This window comes from Trachurus japonicus, chromosome 3, assembly GCF_045865225.1.
Source record: "Trachurus japonicus isolate A0001 chromosome 3, Traja_1.0".
Taxonomy (NCBI): domain Eukaryota; kingdom Metazoa; phylum Chordata; class Actinopteri; order Carangiformes; family Carangidae; genus Trachurus; species Trachurus japonicus.
The window spans coordinates 37,524,713-37,552,080 of NC_140909.1; the positions used below are offsets into that span (position 1 = coordinate 37,524,713).

The following is a 27,368-nucleotide window of genomic DNA, read 5'->3' on the forward strand; positions in this document are numbered from 1 at the left end:
GGTCCTGTCCAAAGTTGCGCACTGAGATTTTGGAACGAGACCAAATAGAGGGGGGGAGAAAAAAAAAGAAAAAAGATTATTGTTTTATTGAAATCCCAGGCTGATGGAAGACAGACCAATAAGGAAGCTCTAATGAGAAAGGGTGTGTTGTTTCATCTGCCTCCAGAGCCGCTCATAATTCATCACGTCTCTCGCTGAGATCTCGACCTGTTTCTCAGGTATTCTCCTCATAGTCAGCCAACAAAATCTACACTTACATGAAAGCAGATTCCCACAGTGTCCAGAGTACTTTCACTTTGTCCTTCTTGTTCTTTAACTGCTGGTTGAACTTGTTTAAATAACAATGCACTGATCATTGATGGTCTGTTGCTTTTGTTTTGAATGTTTTTTATCTTTTAACTTCCCTGATGTGAAGACCTATCGCATATCTCACTCTCTTTACAGGAAATTACATTCCTCTATTTACCTCTGTTATCTCATAAATCCCCTTTAATATTGGTAATCACACACTTTATAAGATCTTATTGTTAGTTTTCTATTTCCTCATCCTCCGTAGGCTGTCTGTCCTTGTATTCTTCTATTTGCATCCCAATATATCTTATATCAGAGGTCTTTGTATGTATTTGTAAATATTGCTTTTGATATACACTTGACTTTAAATCCACAGACTCTTATGTACATTATGTACTTTTTTTATTGTTATGAACCTGTCACTCTTTTGGGAATATTAGACATCAACTTTTATATCATATCATTTTAGATTATTTTATTTTATTTTACTTATTTGTTCTTATTATAAGAAACTATATAACTTATAGTGTATAGCCTAACAAATGAATTTCCATTTGGGGATTAATAAAGTTATTTGTATTCCACTTTAGCGAGAAAAGACGATTCAAAGTCATATTATTATTTTGTTTGTGTTTGTTGTTTTGTATGGCAACCAGTACCAGTAAACAAAATGTTTGCTGCCTCACACCGTGAGAAAGTGTGTGAGGAAGAGGGCGTGTGAGGAAGAGGGTGTGTTCTCCAGTGCACCAGCCCTCCTGCGTATGTAGTGTGTGTGTGCCAGCCTTTGTTGTATTGACGCAACACCTACCTGCTGCTGTGTATAAAAGGCATGGCCGTGATTCATCTGCCTCAAATTATCAGCTCCGGGTGTCAAATACTTCCCTCTGCCTAACAATTAACTTCAGTCCATGGCTGTGTCATTCGTCTCTGGTATGAAGATGGAGAAACTATTTCTGGGAGTTTTTCTTGGACTCCTCGCTGTCGTCCACACACTACCTGTTAATGGTAAGTTCAAGACATTTTATTATTTTTTTATTATCCTTTATCTCAGTCAAATCTATACTTTATATTTCCTATATGTTTGTATATGGTTGTATAAGCCAGGTGATTTTGTCCTTGAGAAACAGTAAAATGAAAGTCTGTTCAGATGGATGTGTTTTTTTTTTTTTTTTTACCCCCTCACATCCCATAATTACTGATGCTCAGTAAAATTCTTCGGCACAGTGACATTCTTCTATGTCAAGACTCTGGGAGCCATAGTTATGGGTTTCGCGAGCTGACAAAAACAGAAATTCTTCAGTACAGACCTTGGAAATTTCAATGTGATTCCCAGGGTGTCCTTTTTCTCACCCTGTGAGTCAGCACTTTCGCTGCCCGCCACCTTAGATGCTCTTTATGTTTCAGGCCTAACTCTCGCTGTAAGAGTAGGATTTCATTGTCAGCGCGCAGGTTTCACCGGCACCTTCCAGATTACACACAGAGGTCTTTGTGAAATGTGCTGAGCTCCTCCAGGAGGTGCATTAATGCGTATGACTTGAATGAGGTGAAACCAAAGATCAGCAGAGAGCTGGTACAAAAGTTTGAGCAAACCGGTAACTTCATAGGGATCAGTGAAGCTGAGCATGACTGGGCAGAAATGGAGAGTAGAGCTGTGTAGCCTGATTCATAGGCCCCTTTTATTTAATTAAGGTTTTTTTTTTTTTTTTGGATGATGATGATGATGATTGAGATTTCACAAATCATCAGTGAATTTCTTATTATGGTCAGTGGCAGAAACAGTTGTAAGATGCACCAATTCATATTTAACATTAGTATTAAGAAAATACATAAATACGTACTGAAAGTAAAAGTACTTTATTATTATCAGGAAAATCTTGTCCTGTTTTTGAAATATTTAATTTTATCTTTTTTTTTTTTCTTTTTACTATTTGGCCCTCCAGTGGCAATTTAAATGAGACCATCTGAGGTGTTAAGAGAGAACTTTTTCTTTGATTTAACACCAAACAACCCCTAGATGTCTGAACTTACTTTTTTGGAAACCACTGGTTCTTTAAAAATGTGTCTCATTTTAAATATAAAATCCGATTCTGAAACATAACTTGTGGCTGTAACTGTCAGAAATGTAGTAGTACAATATTATGCACTAGAAGTATGAAGCAGATTACGATAATATGACAGTTCACTATGTAACTTGTGAAGGTTGTTGAAAATACATCAAATGAGCCAAAAAACATCCCAAACCACTGATTTTCCCAGTCATTTCAAGTTGATTGCCTAATTTGTCCTCTCACTTCCTCCTCTTTGATGGCATGAAACCTTGACGATGGCTTCCTTCCAACTAAAACAAACCAGTCATGGTTTACTCTGAACTGGGTGTGTCAAATGCTGGGTTTGCCCTTAACAAAACTGATGCTTTAATGGGACGGCCCGTCTATTGTCACCTCACTTAGAGCTGATTAGTCATCCCAGTTAATCATTACTGTTTCTCACCACACCTCATCAAAGAAGACCACATCACAAGTATATACAAGAATTTGGGGGCGAAGTGCGTAAACCCTGTGTGATCTCTCTTCTTGTTTGGTAACTTTCCTCTCTGCTCATGCCGGGGCTGGTTGGTAAACACTTGAGCTAATCTCTGGACTTTTCCATCTGTCTTTGTCATAGACGTGACCCAGATCCCCACCGTAGCCGAGGACTCTGTTTTCCGGGATGCCATGACGGAAGGCTTCCTGGTCGAAAGCCCGCTTCAGACCTCTCTCACGACCGAGGCGACCAAAGCAAACACAACCGCCGATGCGACCAAGCAGCTGTTCTCTGCGCCCGAGGGGAGTGCCGCGGGGGAGGACAGCGAGGAGTTGGCCATAGATTTGTGGTCGCGCGTCATGAGGCACGCTCCGAGCTCCTCCACGGCGTCGCCAGATTCATCCACCACCACCCAAAGCCCTGAGTCTGACTCTACCTCTTCATCAGTGCCAGATGAAGCCCAGTTAAATGTCACCCCAGACCACACTTCGGTCTCCCAGACCACTGACCCTGCTGTCTTTGGCTCTGACGTCCAGAGCACTCACAGTTCAGATTTAGAGTCTGAAGAGGGAGAGGGGCCAGATCAGGATTCTGCTACAGGCTCAACCACAGAAACCAGCACCACAGCATCAACCTCCACAGATGAGCTTATTGAAAACGAGCATCCCGGGCTGTTTGAAGAAAGTGAAGGATCAGGACTAATTGAAGGTATGTCAGAGGAGCTTTCGGCATCCACCACCACTGTGTTTCCTGTTTTCACATAAAGATTCTAAGCCTAAAGAGCTTTTCTATATGTACCTTCACAGAAACCACCACCACGTCATCAACCCCCACAGCTGATGTTACCAGACGTATAGTTCCACGAATGTTTGTAGATGATGAAGGATCTGGATCGATAACTGGTAAGTCAGAGGAGCTTCAATGTCAAGCCAATGGTGAAAAGGCAAAAGAGCAAAACTACCACCACCCATAGTTGTAGCTACCCTCCAATACAGATACTTAAAAATGCTACAATTGAATGATCAGAATTTTAAGCCTCAAAAAGTCTTAACATGTTTTGACAGATTGGATTAACACATGACTTTAACTTCAGTCTTGCTTTTAAATGTGTTCTGGGGAAGATTTTTTATCAATCACATTGTAACAAAACATGGAACCATTAACCGCTAAGGCACTGTTGCAATTTATTACAGCATTTTGCCAGTTAAGAAGTACAATAGATCTTAAATCAAAGAAAAAGTCTTAAATATAACTTGTCATATTTATCTTTACTTCCACAGAAACCAGCACTGCATCATCGACCTCCACAGCCGCTGTGACCACACCCACTGTAGAAATTGAAGAACCAAAATTAAAAGGTACATCACAGAAACCTTCACTATCATCCACTACTGAAAAAGGCAAAACAAGTCATACAAGAGGCCCAATAATTCACAGCAAACATCATATACCTGCGCAATTACTGTGATATTGAGTTTTTTGTTTGCCTATATTTATTCTAAGCCTGTGTTTCTATGTTCCTCAACAGAATCTATCGCTCAATCAACCTCCATAGCTGCTGTTCATGGAGAAGTGGCTCCAGTACACTTTTCAGGTATGTAGAGTAGCTGTCAGTGTCAACCTGCTGAAAACACAAAACAAACTGTTGCAGTATCTGTTCAGCCTGTTCATTAACTGTTAATATCCAGTAGTTATATTGTCATCGCAAATGTTTCAAGTCTGTGTTTTTGTGTTTCTTTAGGTGACAAAGATGAAAAAGATCCAGCTAAACCCAAAGGACACAGTACACCAGGTGAGCCCAGGAAAAACTGTGTGTGTTTTAATAAACCAGCTGTCTATGTGATTAAATCTCTGGCTTAAGACAGTCCATCTCATTAACTCCCACTTCCTCTTATCTCCAGGTTGGATCATTATCGTTGGTTTTCTCGTTGGTGTTGCAGCCCTGGTGGTGGTCTGCGTTGCCATCGCTACCAGAGACAAGTAAGGCTTTATAAAAAGAAAAAAAAATTTTTTTGGGCTGTATTATTTTTTCAATGTTAAATTAAATGTATTAAATTAAATCCTCGTTTTACAGGTGGAATGGACCACACCAGGTGTCCCAGCTAGAGACCAAAGCTGTCTCATCGAACCAGAAGAGGGAGCTAGAGATGGAGACTTTCCTGCACAAAGAGGAGCCCAGGGAGAACGGGAAGGCGGCAGAGTACACAGTCATCCCTCTGGACGAGCTTCCAGAGAATTATTCATCACACTGAGGTTCAGAGATGGACCCCTCTGGAGGCTGGAGACTCATCACAGAACCACAAAGACTGTGTTTGGAGCAGATGAATTTGATCAGAGGAACATAACTGCCAGGGCTCTTGAGCCAAAAAAAAAAAAAAAAAAAAAATTATGTGGACTTTCACAGCTCGGAGCCCTTCCTGAACAAGACTCATGGTCTGGTTTTTCGTGGCAGTTTTTAAAAGCTCTTACCACACCTTCACTTCGAAGCTGCAGCAATACTTCTACTACGGTTGATAAAATCAGCTCTGCCATTCACTGTAAAATATGAAACTAGTTAAAAGCCATTTATTTCAAGTACAACTGAAAAGCCTTAACATTGTCATTGTAAATATTTTTTTGTTTTCAAGAAATGTATCCTGTGCAGTCATTTTTTTTCAGTTTTTCTTTGCTGTGATATAATTTAAGTATCTTTGTTATAATTTTATTGAAGACTGTCGTGGGTTGTAACTTATATTAAGCCTCTCATTTTCCCACATTCATAATGGAAGCTCTGAGTGCTGTACAGCGCTCAACACGCTAACTCATTAGCTTCACTTCACAACCTACACAGCACTTCAGCTGTTGTAACATGCATTTATTGAACGTGCACATGCCGCTTCGCATCCAACCCTCATCTGAGAAATAAACACAACGGCAGCTCATCAATAAACATTTATTTGTGTTTAATATTTACACATAAGTATTAAAACATTTACACATCTTCAGTCCATTTGTGTGCTCTGTTACAGTTTCATTTCAATCCTGCGTGCGTTCAGTCGGTCAAAGTCACAAACAGCTCTGCATTACAATGAATGTCAGACACAAAAGACAAAAAAAAGAAGAATGCTGAGTATTTCCTTGGACCAACATGTGCACAGAATCAAAAAGGGAGATAGAAAATATAAGTGTGATGATCTACAGGTTGTACAGAGTCACATGTTCATAGAAAACACTTGCTACCCTATAGGCCAGTTGACTAAGAACTAATTCTTATTCACCGCATATATCAATTACAAATGGAACAGATGGGAACGTAGTGCGATCAATAAATAGAGGATGGGTTTTTCACATTATGTCAGGGTACGCTGATAATTCCTGAGGAAGGTGAAGTGGCGCTTGAGATTAAAAAAAAACAAAACACTGGATGGCTTGCTGAGGTCTCACGATATGTAGACATACTGTAGCTGCCAACACCAATTTTCTCACACACATACAACTGCTGCAGTGTGCTCAGAACCCTTAAATAACCAAATCTGCAGTGAATCAATAACAATGAAGTCATTAAACAAGTGGAAAGTATTGATCTGTCTTCCCTGATAACCATTTTTGGAGCTCTGTAGTTTCTCTTATGAACAGATAAATTCAATGCATTGCTTGTAAATAAAGCAACCTATAAGTTCACAACCTACTGAGACAACTAGTGGCAACTAGAGGAAAGTTAACATTGCACTAATCTCTTTACATACAGTATATAACTATAGTATTAATAGAAACTTTTAGCATAGCAAAAAGAAAAACAAAAAAATAACAACAATTCTGATAGATGACAAAAATGTCAAATTCTATACATTTGATTTATACACGTCATCTAAAGAGAGTATATACACAAAGTGCAAGGAGGCACTTTAAAACATGAACATATAAGCTGCTGCTTATATGGAATGAGAAATAAATAGTTCAGCTTTCACCTAGGTGTGAACAGAGTTGTTACATGGACTTAAACTCAAAACACGTACATATTCGGCCAACATCCAACAACCTTGTTGTTACAGCTTCAGATTTTCATGCAAGTCCTGGATGCAGAATTGAATGTGCGCTTGCTAAACAGAAGTGACAATCGCTAATTTATTCTCCCAAGCTTGTTATTTCAATCTAAGGAAAGAAAAAAAAAAAAAAAAGACATCTGCTGTGTAAAAAGTAAAACCTGGTTTACCATGGTGGAAGGAAGGCCCAGCCATCCTCACACAGAGCGTAGTAAAGCTGGTAGTTTGAGCTTTCTTTTCATTTCCCCTGCTAAAATGTGAGTTGCAATACTCATGAATAATTGTAATTTTTTTTTTAATTCTTTATATTTTAAATCCAGAAATCATACTGACTGCACTCTGCAGTTGACATCTTCAAGGCAAGGTTGTCATATAGCAAAGAAATAAACAGTTTGAAATAAAACACGGAGCAATGCACTGGCTCTGTCTTTCAACATGGAACCTCCAGTTTTTCCTTCCCTTGTACAGTAACACAGTGCTTAACTCAAAAAAGGACAAATATTTATATTTATATATTATATATATATATATATATGTATATACAAAAAAGTTAAAATGAATCAATAAATTAATGAATAACTGGGAGGGCACCCTTCATGTACTCTTGTTTTCTGCTTTATGGCTCTCTGCAACACATGTTGTACCATTTGTTGCTACATTTAGAGGCCACGGCCTCTTAAGTCCTAAGCTTCGCCTCTTGTGCTCGACCATGTGTGTGCCACCTCAGGCTGTAATCCCATAAGTCAAACAGTCAAAGGTAAATGCAGTATTTAACCATCTCGCACTTGCATCATGATGCCACATGAAGCACTGTCTTGTTCCATTCGCACTCCTTGTTTTTCTTGAAGCTTGCAGCAGCACCACGTAAGGCCCTGAGTGTTGTCAACTGAATGTTTTATTCTCCCGAGTCATCTGTAGTTTTCTCCAGTACAAAAAAAATGAAAAAGAACACTGGCCGACTGCTTGTGCTTGCCGTACAGTTGACTCTGCTAACTTTCACGTTTTTTCTTCTCTTTGTTTGTGATTTTTATTCTTTTTTTGTTGATTTTTTTTTCTTTTTTTGCAGTTGCGTCAGCGGAAAGTAAAAGCTGGTGGAACTCAGGGTAAGGCGCAGCAGCGTCTCAAGCTGCTTTACTCGCATTTCCATGGTTCCTCCTCAACAAGAGAGAACTCTGGAGTCTTGCCATTTTTGGTGACCTGTAAGCAATTATCAAGAACATCTAACTATATATACTTGGGCCAAGGCACTGTCATCATTTACACACTGTCAGTGGTTGGGGGCAGAGAAGCCATTGTTTGGTTACATTCAGGCCCGTGACCTTAGGGCTGAGTCCCCAACATAGACAAACATGTCCTCTCATGGACTGATGCAATGATATACTGATGCCGTTAACATGTCACAGTGCTTTGTTATTAACACAAGAACACAGATGAGTAGTTTTACAGAGTTGGCCATGTATTTTATGGATTCTCTGCCCAACCGAATTACAATACTTCTCATCAAAATGATCACAATGCAACTTCAGCATCAAAATGTTGCATCATACAGGCATTATGAAATATCAACAGGAAGTTTTTTACGGATGATATTCTGAGAAGTTGTGTTCGTTTAGAGAGCTAGCTACGATATGGATAGGAGAGGATCTGAGATTGGCATTCATGAATGTATAGATGCGTCACTTTGGATGAGACATAGTGAAATAGCAGTCTTATGTGAACCACTGGCTATAAAAACCCTTTGAAATAAGGGGAAATTATTGAAAACTGTAATTTGGTTAGGGCTGCCACAAATACATGTCCAATTAAGTAGACAAAAGAAAAAAAAAGAAAAAAAAGAACAGCTTCTTAATAGAATCCAAGACATACCACAACAAAATACAAGTCAAATATATCTGTGTACAGAGACAATGCATTCTGTTTGATTGATGTTTGAAAATAAAACATGTTCACGTGGATTATATGAGAGAAGTGGGTGTTAAAAATATATAGATATTTATATTTTTAAAAAAAGGAACAAACTTTGCTTTTGAAGATCTTGGTATCACAAAAACTGCTTTTTCATGTGACTTTTACAATACACATAGTCACAAATACACCAATACAGGAGGTCACGTAGAAAACAAACACAACAAACACAAACACGAAACACAGCTGGGGAGGAGTCTCTACATACAAGTCTCTATATCAGTTAACGTGAAATGTACCTTGCAGTCGTCTATCAAGATTGAGTTGTGATGAGTGTACATATTCTGGTTGCTGTTATTTTCAAAGTAGGATTGTGTCTTTGCCATCTCGAATTCGTCCAAGCGGGTCTGCTGGGCGTCGAACATGTCGAGCTCGTCTTTGGAAAGGTGGTAGACGATGCCCGCTCCGTAGGAGTCCCCGACCACGTTGACCGAGGTGCGGAAACGATCCCTGAATGGTAAAGAAGAGAGTGATGGGAGAAGATACAGGAAGACAATTAACAAAAGAATCATACGTAACAACGACAGAGCTATAAGCAATACATTTCTTCTTAGCCTTGCTAGAGGCATGGTTTCAGGAAATAGCAATGTCGGCCACTTGGTTGGCCAACCTCTTTGGACCAGATTGAAATATATCAAGACACATTGACATGATATTGTACACATATGTTGATGGTCTTCAGAGAATGAACCCTAGTGATTCTAGTGATCCTCTTGTGCTTCTGTTGTGCAGTTTTTGTCTTAAATGCCTTGACAACTATTGGATGGATTGCTGTGACTTCGTACACCGGTATTCATGGTCTCCAGAAGATGAATCCTAATGATTTCATTGACTATTGAACATGCTGCTTCCTCCTGCTACTTTGCGTATGTTGAATGTAGTTAACATTATACCTGACAGCTGACCCCCACAAGTGTTATTTGTGCATTAAGCTCTAAGTGCTCCAAGTGCAGCCTTGCAGCTTCAGAGGTGTATGTGACTTTAAGGAACTGTTCCTGTTTTCTGTATGTTAGTAGCTTGCCTAAATTATATAAGGTTTGGATTACTCACCATCCCATTTAGCCTGAGGGTCAACATAATATCTGTAATTAGATGAGTGTGGAGGTGTGGCATCTTATTCCCAGCTGAGTGATATCAGCATTATGTTAGGTTGCACTGACAGCCAGGAGAAGGCCGGGACCCATTTTTTCCTCCTTTCAGCCAGAGTAGTTACATGTTGTCTAAACTGAGGCAAAGATGTTGTTGTGTGGGAATAATTAGGGGTGCTATTTCATGTCTACAGAAAGTGTATCAAAGCTGGAGTTGCATTGGTTTATACATCTGAGAAACCACATGGAAAAAACATGCCATAACAAGACCCACTGCAGCGAACTGTATTCAAATTACAGTTAAACATCTGTCTCGATGCTAGATCAAGTCAAGTCAAGTCAAGTAATTTTATTTGTCCCAGCTTGGGCAATTTGTTTGCAGTAGGTGTAGAAAAATTAAAAAACATTACTATACATGCAATCGTCACACATACAACAGATCACAGCTATCACATAAACAGGCCACATCCATGGCTTAGCTTTGTGTGTGTGTGCTGCTCTGCAAGATCTGGAAGGAGATAAGGAAAATATATGACTCTATACTATACTATAATGTCTGTATATCTGTTGGCTTTAATTCTTAATGTCATTTACAGTGAAGAAAAAAGTCACATTGTTTTTTGGTTATAGACGACTAAATTGTTGTTTTGTTTGACAAAATGTAGTGAACGGCTCTGTTTTGAAGCTGCCATGAATAACAGTTATTGAGCTAAAACCCACTGTGCCTTAGATGTTTCTCAGTCGTTTTTTAACGTCTCAGTTTTATCGAGCTGATGATACATTTGAGAAGAAGAAGAAACGTCTTATTATGTCGAATTACAATTGGACTGTTAAGACACTAAAATCAGTGCTCTTGTGCTGATGTGTTTGTGTTGATGTTGAACTTACAGCAGCCAGTCGACAGCGACCAGGAGGCTGATGTCCTGAGTGGGCAGCCCCACCGCCGTCAGGATCAGGAGCATGGTCACAAGTCCAGCGCTGGGGATACTGGCTGCTCCGACGCTGGCCAGGGTGGCTGTCATACTGAACAGGAGAACAGGTTCAACTCTCAGCAGGACAAAACCACAGGATGTAAGCCACCCAACACACTGCTGTGCACACCTTCACTGCATTTCTTTTTTTCTTTTTAAAAATATATTACTTTTTTTCACAAAAAAAAACCTACATACAAAATGGGGATAGTGCACCTGACATTGTTAAATGAGGTAATTTAAGTAAGAAAAGGAAAGAGGAGAGAGGCTATATGAGGATATACAATAACCAAAATACCCCAATGCCTTCTGTCTCATGATACCACCAGGGGTATGAATAAAAAGAACAAAACAAAACAGAATAAAAAACAAACATACACAAAAAACAAAAAGAAAAAATAAATAGAACCCTGAGAGGAAGATCAAAGCCTTGGTAAGTAAGGAAACAATACAGGAAAATAAATAAATTGCCAATACCACATAGCAGCCTGATTCTATTGGTCATTAAGGTCTCATCAAGTAAGGCGAAAAATTGTTTCCATATGTTCTCATAATAATTGGGTGCATTCCCTCTGCTAAGGCGAATCTGTTCCATCATTGAAACAAAAAACATTTTGTTGAGCCACTTCGTAAAGCAAGGGGGTGATGGAGAGCCTGCTTACAGTGGGAAGGGAGGGTCGATGTCCTTTCATAGGAACCAAAAATAGCTATGGTTATTCACTGCATTTCTTATAAAAATGGAATCAAGATAAATATGTAATCAGTCAGATAAGGGAGCATGTGCAGTCTCCTATAATAAACTACCATTATACGGAAAAATAAAGCATTCAAAATATTTTACTTTTTGCATGTTTCGCAGATATTTATAAGGAAGAATATCATTTGAAATAAGGATATTCATTGCTTTTATAACCCTGCTGAGCCGATTCTTTGCTGAAATATTACTTTGCAAATGTGGCCTCTGTCTGATCTCTCACCTGACAGTGATGATCTGGCCCCAGTCGAGATCAATCCCATTCATCTGAGCGATGAAGATGGCGGCCACGGCCTCGTAAAGCGCCGTGCCGTCCATGTTGATAGTGGCGCCCACTGGGAGGACGAATCGTGTCACTCTCTTGTCGATGCCCAAGTTCTCTTCCAAGCAGCGGAACGTGACAGGCAAGGTACCGGCGCTGCAGCGGATAAAATCAAAGGGAGAACGTGTTTTATTACAATAGTCACAAACAGCAAGCTGTCATGTTCAGTTTACAGAAACAAAAGAACTGTACAGCAAATTATAAAATGTCCAGTGAGAGTTATTTTGAGTGGGTCATTCTTGTTCTTCTATTCACTCTGAGATAAATCAGCTTTATTCATTTTTTATTTCCTACATGCAATAATATAACAACTTACATTAGTTATGTATTTTATGGGTCCAAGTGTGAATCTGAGAGTTACTCTGCAGTTGCTCTGTTTGTTTTTTTAGATAATTAATAAGGCAGAGCAGTGAGCAGACAGGAACTTGAAAGAACTGAGCTCACCTCAGGAGGGAGGGAATGCATGATGTCATTAACAAAACATGGAGAATAGGAAAGATATCCCACATGGAGGCAAAGTGAGAAGCTGCTGCCAGCAAGACTACATGGTACTTTACGACTTGAAATAAAAGTTATTGTTTTAAAAAAAAACAAAAAAAAACATGGATGTAGTAGATGTAAGGGGAACCAAGAGTTTCTATGAAGACATGCTACATATTGTTAGAAGGAGAACATGGACCAGATAGCGTCATACAGAGTACGTCTAGTGAAGAAGAGTCTGAATAGCAGAGATGTCTCATACCTGGACGCTGTTCCAAGAGCTGTCACCCAAGCTTGGAAGACTCCCATGAAGAATTTGAAGGGGTTTTGTTTTACTATTATAAAATATATTAGTGGAAGGAAGATGCCTCCGTGGATGATCAGGCCCACTATCACAGTGACCATGTACATCCCCAGCTGCCGTGCAACCACCTCCAAATCAGCAATGGAGATGATCTTTCCACAGATGAGACAGGCGATACCAACGGGAGAGTACCTGAGAACACACACAGAATGTGTTTGTGAGAGGGATTGTTGTTGTTTTTTATTCCTTATATTATACCAAAGGTCTGACACCACTTTCCTCTAGGAAAGAGCAGAAACTACGGGGACGGGTTTGGCAGTTTTCCTGACTGCGGATCGATGTCTGTGGTGGATGGTAGGCTACTCACCACATAATTGCACCAACGAGCCTCATAACGATCTCGTTCAGGACGTTGAAAAACTCCAGCATCAGTTTGGCTTTTTCTCCCATTTTGCCCATAATGACTCCAAAAGCGACAAAAAATCCAATCAAACCTGCGAGACAGAGAAAACACAGGAGTTTAACGGAACAGAATGATAATCACTTGTTTACAACACTATGGAAGATAATTATGCTGTGAAAAGTACCAACATAGCATAGCATAGGTGGTAAAAAGGAACATTATCTTGAAATATATATATAGTACAAATACACACACTATTTTGACACAGATTGCAGTATTTGAATTTTTTCTATGATTAAATGTACAGTAATGGTTGTGGTGCCAGTTTATCAACAGGATTATGCAAAAAGGACTGAGGTGACTTACACCAAAGCCGGTCGAGTAAATGGGTTGTGGGTAATGAATGAATCCATTAAATTATAGCTATTGCTGATCTGGGTAAAGAATGCTTTAATCACTGTCCTTAACATTGCAAGGAAGGACATTTGTACACTTTGTTGCAGCTCCATGTGTCACACCTATAAAGTGCCTACAGACAATAATCCTGTTCTAGTGGAAGGACACTTTTGGCTTTTGTGGAAGTGAAGTGCTCAACCGAGTGCCATTTGAGATATTATGTAATTGAAAAAAAATATAAAGAACTTCTGCTTTTCTTCAACAACTGCTATTTTGAGTCGTGCAGTGGGTGTGTTTCAAACTTTTCACCTACCCAGGACATTCATCCCACTCTTGAACTGCAGTGACCTCTTCACTGTGAATTGTGGGGGCGCCTTGGTCCTGTTAGTGGGCACTTGTACTTTGGTGGTTACTGTCTGGATCTGAACAAGAAGCAAAGAAAAGAAAACAACAAAACGATTGGAGCACAACTGGCATATGAGTCAGACTCTTTATGGTGGGTGAAAACTTTCCGTTAAGACTCCTACCTGCTGGAAACAGGCCTGCACAAGGTTCTCCGGGAAGAGATTTCGGATGAGATCAAAGAAGGCGTCCACGCTGGACACCTCGTCGTTCTTCTTTCCCTGTCCGAGGTTAGCCCTCAGCTTGGGGTTTCCTGGGTGGATGAGCAGCACGAGGATCACTCCCAGGACGGCTGCGATCACCGTCGTTGACATGTAGTACACCATAGCCCTGGTGCCCAAGCGGCCGCTGGATTTGGCATCCAAACCAGCCAGGCCTGTCAGCATTGAATGTTTTACAGTGTCAAACATCAAGAGGATAAAATATTCTGCACATCATTGTACGCGCCCTACTGTTGGATTTGTATGTTTTCTGTCTTTAATTGACAGTGATAAAGTTTCTCTGATTAGAACATCCCAGCTCCCCTCGCCAAACAGATGCTATTGTCCCTCCAGAGTGTTCAGTGTTTGAACTGAGAAGTCTCCTCACTTCCTCTAGTAGATAAGAGGTGCCGGTGGAGTGACTGCTCTCTGAGGTTGCAAATTGAGCGGAAACAAATATTTCTACACGGGAGAATTTAGGACTTCCGCCCCAAACCAAGATGACTCAGGCAGAAACTCTGCCAGAGTCTCTGTAAAGAGAGGAAGACGTCCACACGTGCCTGTACTTGTGCTTAGCTAAACAATTAGGCTCATCTCATAAATTCATGGCTGACTTATTCAGAATGACAGGGAGTGACTGGAGCTCTGTTTGACTCATCTGCACTTCCCCAGCGGCACGTAATGCGCCTCAGCGTTATTCCACACGTGTGGTCCAGAGGGGAAGTGAGCTCACTGAGGAGGTTTGCTGGGAGTTGTAAAAACATGAAGGTGTGGAGAAAGGCACTTCTGTAAATATGGATGCACACTGTAAAATATACAGTATTTCCAATGTTATATGTGTATCATTGTGTCAGTTAGACCAGTGGTTCTCAAACTTTTTTACATCAGAGACCCCTAAATTGACAGAAATTAGACCATGGACCCCCGTTGGACAAAATGTTGAGACAAACACCAGAAATACACAAATATTTTGTTCTGAGACTGAATAACGTTACCTAATGTATGTTCAAATTAGGGCCATTGGCATGAATCTTTGGAAACATTTTAGAGAAATTTCTGGAAAAAAAATTGCTAACAATATCTCAAAAAGAAAATTTAAAAATATCTAGAAAAAATGGTAAAAAAATTATCTACAAAACAAAAATTCTTGAAAAAAGTCGTGAAAATTCTATTAAAAAAGTAAAAATTCTAGCAGATAGTGATACAATTTCTCAAAAAAAAAAAAAAAATTAAAAATGTCCAGAAAAAGTGGTAAAATTTAGAAAAAAAGTTGGGGACCCCTTTATACTCTCTCAAGGACCCCTGGGGGTCCCTGGACCCCACTTTGAGAACCACTGAGCCAGACGGTTGAAGCGCTCTCTGGAAATGAAATATAGATAAACTAACACACCTCTGTTGCACATAGACTTTGTTCAGTCTAGTAGTTTCAAATTGTTTTTTTATTATAAGAGTAGAAAAAATAGTGACTTGTCCTTCACACAGATTTTTGTTTATACACAAAATTAAATTAAGCCTTTCCCATTTGTTTGTTGCAACTCCCATGCAGCACTAACTGTATGTGACTTCACAGTACTTGTCGGTGATTCGCAGTAGCTCGAGTGCCTCACCCACCTGTGACCAGACTGGAAACAACGAGAGGCAGAATAAGCATCTTCAGCATCCTCATTAGTATCTCCCCCGGGAAGGCGATGATCATGATGACATCAGGAGGGAGAGGGGATATGTGCCGCAGCAGCATCCCAGTGATGGAACCCAGAAACACACCTGAATTGGTGAGAAAAAAACAAAATGTAGACGAAAACCTTGTGACTCCTGCTGTGAATGTCTCGTGTGTCTTACATCAACACCTTTTGTGATAATTAAAAATCTCACCTTCTTCTCATTAGAAATGTAATTAGTTTAAAGACGACCTGTCATCACAGAGCCGTGCGCATATGTGATGAATCCGACTTTATAACCCATTAGGTTTCTTATGTTTTACCACAGCCACTAATACACTAATGACTCCAACTTAATATCAGTTTTTATTCTTATCTGTCAGCAAATGCAGGAGAGAAAAAAATCGTTGAAAACAAAAGAATAATTCTGTAAACACCTTCTCCTTGTTGAGTTTGCCCCTGGTACATTCAAATGGAATACTTAAGTAGCACTTCTTTACTTCAGTGAAAGGAATGTGCACTATTTTACACAAAGAAAGAAGCTATATGAAGAAGATGGTTTCGCTGTATGTGAGGCAGTGCAGTTTCCCAGAAACAGAGAGCTGAATTCGAACACCCAACCTCTTTCTGAGTGGAGACATATACTGTAGGTACGGATAAACATGTGCATAGGTGTGACAGTGTCTGTCTATCTTAGTGTGGCTGTTGTGTACTTAAATAACCTAGCTGAAGTTCACCGTGGCTCTTGCTAGTGCATCCTGGGAAACATTATGCATTAGCGGCAATAAACTTACCGAGGATTGTGAGAGTGAGAACCATGTTCTTCATGATTTTATCGCACAGGCTGCTACATAGGCTGTCAGTCGGGTCCACCATTGGCTCCAGATGGTTCTCGTCCATTCTGACTTCCACTTGCTTCTGCATTTTGTTGGCACTGAAGAAGAAAGACAACAAATGCTAAATTGTTATAAAATTTTTTTTATTATTATTATTATTTTTAAATCTCTAAGCAACAGATTTGCATTGCAGAGGGGATAAAGAGTGATGAAGACTGTTCAAAAATGGATGTGGGGGTGCACTATGATTAAGAATGTGAAGGCCGCTTTGTTTTCCAGTAGAATGATTCCATTATTGCAGAGTGTGAGACAAATAGTTAATGTTCTGCACAGCTACCTGGTGCTGAAACAGCCCCCTTAGTACTGAAGTTTGATTAGGTCTAATCAACCACACTCAGGCTGATTAGACAAATTCACAATAGTAACTGAATATACAATATTGCACACAAGATTAGAATTTGAAAAATGAAGGTGCACATTCTGTCATTAAGTAATTAATGGAGACATATGCACACATGATTAAATTCAATTATTTCTGCACACTCTGCAGTCTGCATGCATGCAAAACGTATAAAAAAGTTCACAGATGGCCTTTTATAATTAGAGACTGACATTCTCAAACAATCAGCACAGAATCAATAAAGAGTATGTTTGTAATCTGCATTTTAAACAAATTATTCCAGTTTTTACTTGCTAAATTTGAATAAACACAACACCAGCTGTTACTCATACCCTCCCCCTCTGCTACTGCTGCCACATGCCCATGCATAGTAATTTATGATACTGTGAGATGTGCTCTTGTGTATGTGTTAAAACAAAGAGGTGTATAAAGTCAAATAAGTATTTTTAACTTATTATACTATAGATATGCTCACATGTGAATATCTTTGATTATTCAGGTTTGAATAGTTGTTATAAAGGCATCTGCTGGTTTTTGTGGCTTAGTGAGAGTGGATGTTGATCTCATCCACTCATCTTACTCCTTCCTCATGTCACTGGGAGCAACAAGTGTCTCCAGGTTTGTTGTGGTCTGGCGTAAAGCCTCTTTGACTTAAAGATCAGCTCTCCCCTGTGCAGCTTTTAAATCCCCTAGTACAGACGTGCACAGTTACGTAACAGTGAATCTCCATGTCATTTGGACACTTGACCTTCATGACTTGAACACCTGGAGTATAAAGCTGGCGGCAAACTCTCAACAGAAAAATGTTTAATTTTCTCTCAACAAAAGTCGTGACGTTGGAGAAATGTTCCCTTTCAGGGAAAAGACTAAACTAAACAAGGACAGTTCACAGCAAACAGTCAGGACAAAGCTTTCATTTCAGGTGCTGTAGAGACAGAACGTCTTCTCTTCACTATCTATAACATAGTAAATAATTCAACATTTGAATTAGATTCTGTATGTGACATGAAAGGGGACTGGGGACATGTAAGGTGAGGTAAGAAAAACTGCCAAGTCAATCACGGCCGTCTGATACACTGTGCTCTTGCATTAATGAGACTTAAGCCCTTTAAAGAGGATAAAATTAGCACCTCCAGCACACCACTGATTGAGTTACGTAACAGAAAAGGGGCTTCCCAGGAAAAGTCAAGGTGTCACCTCTTCCCGCTATCCGACTGTTATGCAGGAGATTACCAATTTAAACAGCAAACTTCAGAGATCAGACTGAGGACTAAAAGGTGTTCAAGACTAAATAAATCCTCACGGGTGACCAAAATTAGCTACGCTGGCAATTTATTTGCAGACAAAGCAAATATTTGACAAGGTAATGGTGCTCTTCTCCAGTGCATGCAAGTAATTTTACACCAAAACCGCTAAAAGCTGCACAGATACACAAGATGAGCCTGATGCAAAAGGGTGAAAGGTCAGAACTGGATTGTGTGTATGCACAGAGTTTAAAGAGCAATGACAAAAGACATTCTGAAATATATAATTCACAGGATTGTTACAGATGTATCACTGATAGGAGATTAAATCTCTTTTTTAAGACATAACAAAACACAGATATTGGATCACTGATGCATCATCATCAGCGTTCAAGCTGACCAATATAATTTCAATGGGACCTCTGTCCCATACACCATCATCACCACGCCACTACATGCTACACTAATAATGCTTACCAGTTGTTTTGTAAATTGCTTAAGGTTGAAATGATACTTGTGGAGAGCGACTACACAGACATGGGCACAGGTGAAGAAAATAACCAAGTCATGACTCCTGCATTGGTGAAATCCAGTTAGAACCTCCGACAACAAAAAAGAGAAACGAAACAAAAATAAAAGTTTCTTATCCCTTAAGAGAAGAAATAAAAAGACAATCTGCAGGCCACTTCTTCCTCAGTGCTCAGTGTATATCCGCAATCACAGGTGCCTGTCCATTCAGCTGCAAGGGAGGTGCGTAAAAGGTAAACTGATGAACCTGGAGGTTTGACAGGAGCCTCCCAGACAGGAAGGGCGGAGTCAAACAGCTGAGATTAGCAGGGGAGTGACAGTCCTTGTTGATTCGTTCTCTCCTTTTCTTTTTTTTCTGTCAAAGTTTTGTTTTGTTTACTTCTCTAGTACTGGCCAGAAAGAATATTGTCTGCAGAGATTTTATTTTGTACAGCGAAGACCTTGACTCAAGACACCGAATCACTGACCAGTGATATCAACACCAGCAGCAACCTGCTGTGATGTGACATCTTGTGCAAACAGTGGTGTGTATGCAGCAACTCTGGAGCATACTGACCAAATTCATAAATTCTTAGACAGAAACTCAGAGAGGAAGATTATCCTGAGGAGAAAGAGAAGTGACTTTCCACTCATTAATTAGTGTCCTGTTTATCTCATATTCACCAGGTGAGGATTATAAAATGACTTCCTAATATTAGCAATTCAGAATTGTGATGCTGAATGTGTTGCACTCAGGTTTATCTGTGAACCGGGGAAGAGAAAAGCACAAATTGAAGGGTCAGTTGTGGTTCTTAATTACTATAAGGCATTAAGTTCACAATAGACAATAACTCCCAATCCAATTAAATGGCAAAAAACTAATTTAGCAAAACTAAGGGAGCACAACTGAAGATTGCAGCTGCTTTCTCAACTCACTTTATTCTATCTGACATGAATTACTATATTATAAGAAATTAAATATATAATATGTCTGATTTCTTATTTGTCTGCTCTGTATCATCGCTGGATTGTTTGAAACGACTCGAGGATTTGAATGACGGCAAACAAAAAGCAAATCAACGCAAACAGAAACTTTTTTTTTATGAGTTTATAATTTGCTGTTTGTTTTTTCCCTTCACTAACAAGACTGTGAAGGTTTCTCGCGCTCCTCAGCTCCAGCACGGCGTCAGTCAGTCAACAACAACACTGATTTGAGGCGTTTTGCAGAGACGCAGCTGCTCTCTCACCGAGGGGCCTCGGCGGTGCGATTATTCCCTTCTTAGAAACCACTATGATTTCTTTGAGTCTCTCCACGTGCGGCATGGCCATTGCAAGAGCTCCATACAGTCATTACGGCCGTGTTGCCATGTTTATGTCGGGGCGACCGACTTTATGCGGACAAGACAAGATGATTACCGAGTTTCTGGGATGTCACAAGAGCCATTTGAACATTTTGACAGTTTGTCGTGCTCCTGTCTGGTATTTATTATAGGTTAGTCTGTTATGATGGGGCGTTGCTGCTTCATCCTGTGACATGAAAGAAGAAAGAAATGGTCGGTTAGAAGCAAAGGTGAACTGAATGCCAGCTGTCTGATTGCACAGTGATCGACTATTAAAAGACCATGTAGCTGCTGTGGGAAATAGGCCTATTATCCCTGCAGTTTGAAGAGTTACTGGGCATAAATGTGTTGAGTAGCTGACACTTTATATCCGTTAAGTGTGTGTGTGTGTGTGTGTGTGTGTGTGTGTGTGTGTGTGTGCTCTCAGAGCCTCAACAGGGAGAGGAGAGACAATCTAAGAGCACATGGCAAAGCATTTGTCCATGCATCTCCACACCTTGCTCCGCCTTTTCTCCCCTCAGCACCAAGGCAACCTCATGCTGCAACACCTGACAACACACACCACGCTTAGACAGCAGGTGTCTATAATTAACTAATCTGTCCTGAGCCACCCTAATCCGCAACACACACATATATACACACACACATACACGCACACACACTGAGATGGATCAGACACACTAAAGAGAACAAGTCTACAGTTGTGATATCCTGGAACATCTTTTCCACAAATCACAAAAGCGAGGTCTCATCCTTCATGTGCAGGGTGATACTGATAGTAGATCACTTTGTGGTGATAACATAATACACTAGCTCCACCATCACACAGTGACTCTGCTTGGGATAATCCTCGTGTTTGTGGTAGCAATTAGATCTCTGCATTGCAAAGTCCCCAACACCATAAACACTACTGTCACAAATATAGGAGTATCACAAATACAGGGGTGAGAAACTGATTGATTGTATATCAGACAGGTTAAAAAAGAAAAAAAGAAAAGAAAAAGAAGGAAAAAATAAACAAATTTGATCAATAAATGATATCGGACATGACAATTTGAAAGTGAAGACAGTGTAATCCTTGATACCAGACATATGGTGAGTGCGCAAATTATGAGGCAGGCAGACAGACACCCCAACCCCCACCCCTCCGCCCCTCCATTCCTCCAAATGCTGGCCAATCAGTGAGTGCGGGCCCCGACTGGTTCACAAATCAGATGACCTTTGTTCATCTCTGTTAGCAACCCTAATGGAATTAATATAAACACATCAAGCAAAGCCATTTCATTACTTAATAGCGACCTACAACCACACGCTAAAAGACCAACACATTCGACCGACGTGCTACATGTAAAGCAGGTCTCAACCATTTCGTGTTTTTAGTCTAATTCGTCCTGTTTGAAGGGACAAAAGAGAACATGTGATGTTGTCATCATCATTGTTAATCCTTTGAATTCATTTTCAGGCGGACCAGCACTTTTCAAATCAATGAAAACAAAGACAAAATAAAACACAATTTCTTTATAATGGATTTAGTGAGGCTGAATGCCGTCCCATTGTTCAGCCTCTCAGATGTTTTGATGAACACATCATTTGTTGTCAGAGAAATAGCAAAATGGAGTCTCAACTTTATTGATGAATTATTGTGTTATGAAAGAGTTTTTGCCTGCTTTAATTCTTCTCACTGCCCTCATTCAGCCTGGTATTAGGCAGTTGAGGTTAGGTAAATCAAATGGCTATTTTTTTCTGAAATTTACATAACAAAAATATGAAATTTTAAATATCTGTGGCTCAACAGACAATGTTGACAATGATATTCACCCATTTTTATACTGAACAAGAGCTTTTGTTTTATCTTTGCCTGAATTTGTCCTTCATCAATTAGTGTAGTTGCTCTCAGATCTTAAGGTTTCTCTTTTTGCAGCTTTCCTCTGTTTTTCATCCTGTTAGCACTGACCGAACTTTCTCCAGTTTATAATTTTGCTCTGTTTGCCACCGGTGATAAGGTGTCAACTCTCTGACCTCTAAGGTTGATATAAAGAGCTCAGATTTTAAACAGAGATTCAGGGAGACATGGGACAAATCTAAGAAGTAAAGTATTAAGACTTCCAATTCTTTCGGCAATTTATTTGAGTTGGAAACCAAGATAAACTGTTTCGCTTGTGGCAAAAAAAAAGTCGCATAATTTATCCAAAGACTCACTGTTCTGTGATTCAGGATTTGCAGCAGCACAGTGATCTCGAATGCACATCAAGTCTGTGTGTTTCTTATCTGAGGTTCAAGCAAGAGCAAGGAGTGGTTGCATTGCTGTCATTCTACGTTACAATGAGAAATGAGTCAATAAATCAAGAGCTGCCAAAATGTAGACCCTCACGTCTTTGCTAAGATTTGAATGAAATGATGCAAGCCAGGGATACAGGTAAACAAGATGGGGTGAAGGATAAAGGCAAAAAGAGAACTTTCACTTAATGCCAATGTGGTTGTTGGATTTTTCTTAACTATATATATTAAAAAAAACAAAAATCTATTAATGATAATTTAAAGAACACCAGATTAATTAGGCAAAGTAAACATGCAACTCATCAGGGAGTGTACACAGGGAGTGCTGTTGCTGGCTAATAGCAACCCTGTTTTGCATCATGGAAGCATAGACAGTAATCATGGTGCACTAATGAACCTGTCTGAGTGATGATTTTCAATGACATCTGTCTTGTTAGAGCAGCGTTTGAGCTGGAGCTGAGCCCAGAGCTCAGCACCAGCTCCTGATGATGAGTTCAACTGCTCCCACTTATGCAGGAGATATGTACAATTAAAACATTTCAGATCAGATAAGCTGCTCTTGATCTGCCCCGCCGCCGCCGTGCCCTCCAGTTGAGGAGGAAATGCTGCTTCCACTCAGATGCATCTTATGCACCAAGGATGATAGGCTGATGATTAGCTTTCTTTGGAGGAGTTCAGTTGGAAGATTATCAGTGTCAGTCTCTTTGCATTGAAAAACACGGCCCAGAGAGCATCTAGCCTAGCTTAGCTTAGCCCGAAGCTGCACCAGCACCGTTCAGCACCTCAGGAGTCTTGTTCATGCATTGTATCTTATTAGCTATCACACTAGCCACCAGCATATATCCACCAGTGATGTACTGGCACTGCCTCAGATTTTGAATAGATTTTTTAAAAGTTTTAAAGCTTGTAACTTCTCCATAAGGACAAGGCCTCTGAAATGCTGCATGCTGTCACCAAGCCCAGCACTTGATGGTCAATATAAAACTCCAGAGCTAGGCTTCCTGCCAGTAAACCATGGTGTCTTGGTGTCTGTTGCTGCATTTCTTAAACAAGTTCGACAAATAGAAAATAACAAGCATAAAACTTGTTACAAAGGCACCTCTGACAGGCAAACTGTTTTCTCCAGTCTCTTCTTTATATTCTCTTCTCTACTGGAGGGATGAGCAAAATATCCCTTTATTTAGTATTTAGGTGTTAAACTGTGTGTCATGTCTGGGTGTAGTCTACTAGCTGAAACCGAATGAAAAGTCTCTTCTTTGTAGGGCAGATAGCCTAATATTTTCATAAATGACTGTCAACTGCAACTGCAACTTAATGGCTGCATATTGAAATAACAGCATAACACATGTTAAATTATTTCACCTCACACAGATTAATTGCTCATTTAAAGGTTAATAATTTGCCTCATGCCCGAGGCCACAAATCTGCAAATGGAGGTGGGATTTTAAATAACTGAAAAAAAAGTCTTGTGTTCTCGAAGTCTGTGGACTCGTCTCATCTGCCTGTGTCCCAGTGTGAAAAATCTCACAGATGATATGAGCTATAAATACATTACGGAGCTAAGAAGACGCAGCGTTTTGCGTCTGTGGGATATCATATGATTAGTCATCACAGAGTGATTAGACGGTTAACGACGGCAGAGTCTGACCTACAGAGGAAATGTGTCAAGGTGTTGAAAGGGGGAAGTAGCATTCAAGAACAGCTCACATGAAATCTTAACAATCATTCATGATGCCATCCATTCAGTTATACAATATTTCATCAGCATTTTTGTGTCACACACATGTCAGTCATAATGGTGCATAGTCACATTTACTGTCAAGAAACCAAAGTAATGTCAAGTTATTCATAAAAGAGATTTTGACATTTTATGAAGCTGAGTTGATGGATTCAAAAGAATAACAATTTTTAATTGTTGATGTTTTTTCTGAAGTATTTTTTTTTTTAAATCTGAGGCAATAAGATCGTGTACAAACTCTTTATCAGAAAGATTGGAAGTGCTTGCTTCAACATGTCATTTTGGTTATTGAACCTGGATTATTTCTCTCCAGGGCTCCCAGTTAGGCCTGCTAATTAGACACTTGAATGATTCTTTGATGCATGAGTGAATAACATTTCTTAAGAAAAAAATATTACTTGACTGCTTTCTGCTTTTCGTGAAAGTGTCGAATTTTTTCTACTTAGTGAAATTGACGATTTAATTTGGTAATCAGCCACTTCATCATGTAATATCTGACTATGTTGATGAATTACTTTGATTTTCAACATACAAGAGTTTTGTTCCCTTCATTAACAAGTCTGAAACTGTGAAGGAAATTTATTTTTTACATTTCTATTTGCAAGTTGCAAAGGCTGTGAACAGTTTCTGGCTGATTATTATCCTAGTTTTGATGACTTTGAGGGAGTAAGAGTGTGATAGCAGTTGAAACTGAAAAATACAAAATGCATTGTTTTATTTATGCTATGTCGAAAGAAGATGTGATTATGGCTTGAGTCATGGTCGCTCACGAAACTGTCTGATGTGTTACCCATCGAGTTAATTTTAGTTTGGATGCACCGCGTAGTCCCTCTGGCTTTTCTTTTGAACTTCATCTTGTCTCATAGTTGAGGAGTGTTTTTGGGGGTGAATCTCACAGCACCGTATCTGTAATGATGCACACGTGGCCCAAGGACAGCTCGTTTTGCATTGCTTTAAATAAGTGTCACTTTCATAAAATGCACGAGTTGATTCGTTCCAGTCCTGAGATGTAAAGTCATTAATCATTTAATCCACTAACAGATGTTGTTTCTATCATTTTAAGGGGCTGGGACACAGTGAGGGACCAACAACACAGCTTGTTTCAAGACTTTGTGCATTAATGATTTTCACTGGTTGGCCAGTATTTTGTCAATATCCTGACTTGAATTACAGTGATCCACTCACTCACTAAGGAATATGGGTCACAATCCATCCAAGCAAAGCGCTGATTATTACAAGCAGGTCCTGTAGGAGTAGAAATGGGTCACGGCAGCGTACGTGTCTAACCTGTAGCAGACAGTCTGAGGATCATCCACATGCAATGACAGACAGGATGAAGACTGGGTCACACTGAGCGAACACAGCTGGCGGAATATAGTTTCCCCTCACACTTTAAATCACTTCTAATTACTTGTTTGACAGTTTTACACATGCACACATGCACACATGCTCTTGTAAGGAAATCACAGTCTCATTATCCACCTCTGGCATCCTTGAATAAAAGAAGCTCACCTGTGGATGTCTTGTCTTCTTTCAATTTACTTTCCTGGTTGGAGTAAGTAGTAATTTCCTTCAAGCGTGCATAAAATTAAAGCAACAGTTTATAATTTGCAGAGTGGAATCATACAGGTGTTGCAGCAGGTTCCTCCTCCTCTCCCACTCTAAGGTATAGAAGTCTTTGCACCTCCCACTTGCAAAAAAAATCACTCTGCACATGCACAGTGTGCACACCGCTGCACTGGCAGGGAGGTGGGGATTTGAGATGAGAGGTCAGTGCCTCCTCTCAGGTGTGGGCAGGCTGTTCTCACACTTAAAGAGTGATAGATTAGCTGAGTTTCACCCCATTTTTAGCAACATGACATCATACAAGGTAGATGGAGACTTCTGCCAGAGCAAAACATTAAAGAACAAGTGCATGAAGTCATCATAAATACTTACAGGTATACAACAGGCTCAAGTTAAATGCCTTTGTATATGCATCTGTTAACTGATGTTTTTTTTTTTTTTTTTAGAATCTGTTGCAGTCAGTCTGTTACATTTTCTAGTCTTGGCATCTGTGTTTTATAAGACATTTTGTTGATACACAAGCAATGCAACAAATTGTTGGTTGGCCGGTAAATTGCACTGTCCTGCTCATTGACTTTGAATAGAGAGAGAGAGAGATAAAGAGAAAGTGACCACCACTCGCTGTTTAATTGGCTGGGCTTAAAAGGTGTCCTGCACAAAGCCGCGGAGAGCACAGCGGGTGTCTGCGTCTCAGGAGTAAGAGCTAAGTTTAGCAAATCCTCTCAGTGTGTTTCTCAATGACAGCACATGTTGGACAGTCTGCAGAGAAACTCACGAACGCATAAGCTCACATGCAAACAGGCCTGCAGACACACAGGTACTGTACATATTTACTGGGACGTTTAAAGAGGTGTCCTGCCACGCACGTGCACACATGCACAGCTTAGAAAGCCTCGAAAATTTGCATGCAAATAAGAAGAATGATATATCATTGTATACTGGCTGGTTGCATGCAAGTGCTTTTAACAGACAAGAAAAATGTGTGCATTTTTAGAAATTTTTGTCCACCTCTCACATTTTTTGGACCCGTAATGAATTTTAACCACACCCATGACCCTTCACTGGACAAAAATGTCAAATTTTTTTAACGTAAAAATTTTAACTAACAGATATCACCATGAAACTTCCCAAGTTTATTACTCACATCAAGACAAATACTTTTTGTATTACAAGTTTTGTCAAACTTTATGTTTAGATATGTAAATGAGGCAATATCTAATGAAATATGAGCTAATTTCCAGAAGTTTTCACTGAGGGGATTTTGGATATCTCTTTTTATCACTAAAATACTGTCACCAGCCCAAAACCCCATAGAGCCCCATAGAAATGTTGTGTTTTTGCAGCAAAAACAACTGGCCAGGAAGGGGTTAAACATTTTGAAACCCATGTCAAAAGTGATTTTCATGTTTAGTCAAGACCCAGCCCTATATGTATCGCAAATATTTTGGAGTAACTGATGTCTATATTTTGTCCAGGGGTCATGGAAGTGGTGCAAATAGGATCATCCGAGGCTTAGGTTTTTCAACAGCACATGCAAAATGATTAATAAAAGGTAGGATATCATATCATCCTATCAGAAGTAAAACATATGCGTATGCTTTGCTATGTGCAGATAATGGCATATCCTTCTTGGATAATTTTTTATCACAAGTCAGAGCTGGCAGGTGTCCAGGACCCAAGG

The 27,368-nt window shown here is 39.8% G+C and overlaps 2 protein-coding genes across 3 annotated transcripts; one reads left to right on the top strand and one right to left on the bottom strand.

The window, feature by feature from the left end:
- Window positions 1-1,117: 1,117 nt before the first annotated feature.
- On the top strand, window positions 1,118-6,492 carry LOC146990351 (uncharacterized). The gene is made up of 8 exons (XM_085773045.1): window positions 1,118-1,296; window positions 2,956-3,522; window positions 3,621-3,716; window positions 4,095-4,172; window positions 4,343-4,408; window positions 4,556-4,606; window positions 4,716-4,794; window positions 4,889-6,492. Exons 1-8 carry the CDS (start codon window positions 1,200-1,202, stop codon window positions 5,064-5,066), a joined length of 1,212 nt encoding a protein of 403 aa, XP_085629171.1. The 5' UTR covers window positions 1,118-1,199; the 3' UTR covers window positions 5,067-6,492.
- A 1,338-nt stretch (window positions 6,493-7,830) lies between these two features.
- On the bottom strand, window positions 7,831-25,818 carry slc1a2a (solute carrier family 1 member 2a). 2 transcript variants are annotated; one of them, XM_085772326.1, is made up of 11 exons: window positions 18,737-18,890; window positions 16,574-16,713; window positions 15,733-15,885; window positions 14,047-14,297; window positions 13,833-13,941; window positions 13,088-13,214; window positions 12,679-12,912; window positions 11,838-12,032; window positions 10,778-10,912; window positions 9,041-9,251; window positions 7,831-8,033 (listed from the first exon to the last, which is right to left on the bottom strand). In XM_085772326.1, the coding sequence occupies exons 2-11, from the start codon at window positions 16,701-16,703 to the stop codon at window positions 7,968-7,970; spliced, it is 1,611 nt and encodes a 536-aa protein (XP_085628452.1). In that variant the 5' UTR covers window positions 16,704-16,713; window positions 18,737-18,890; the 3' UTR covers window positions 7,831-7,967. The 2 variants fall into 2 exon arrangements, with proteins under 2 accessions (XP_085628452.1, XP_085628444.1); XM_085772318.1 differs by lacking the exon at window positions 18,737-18,890 and adding an exon at window positions 25,634-25,818 and having other exon boundaries at window positions 7,831-9,251.
- Window positions 25,819-27,368: the final 1,550 nt, after the last annotated feature.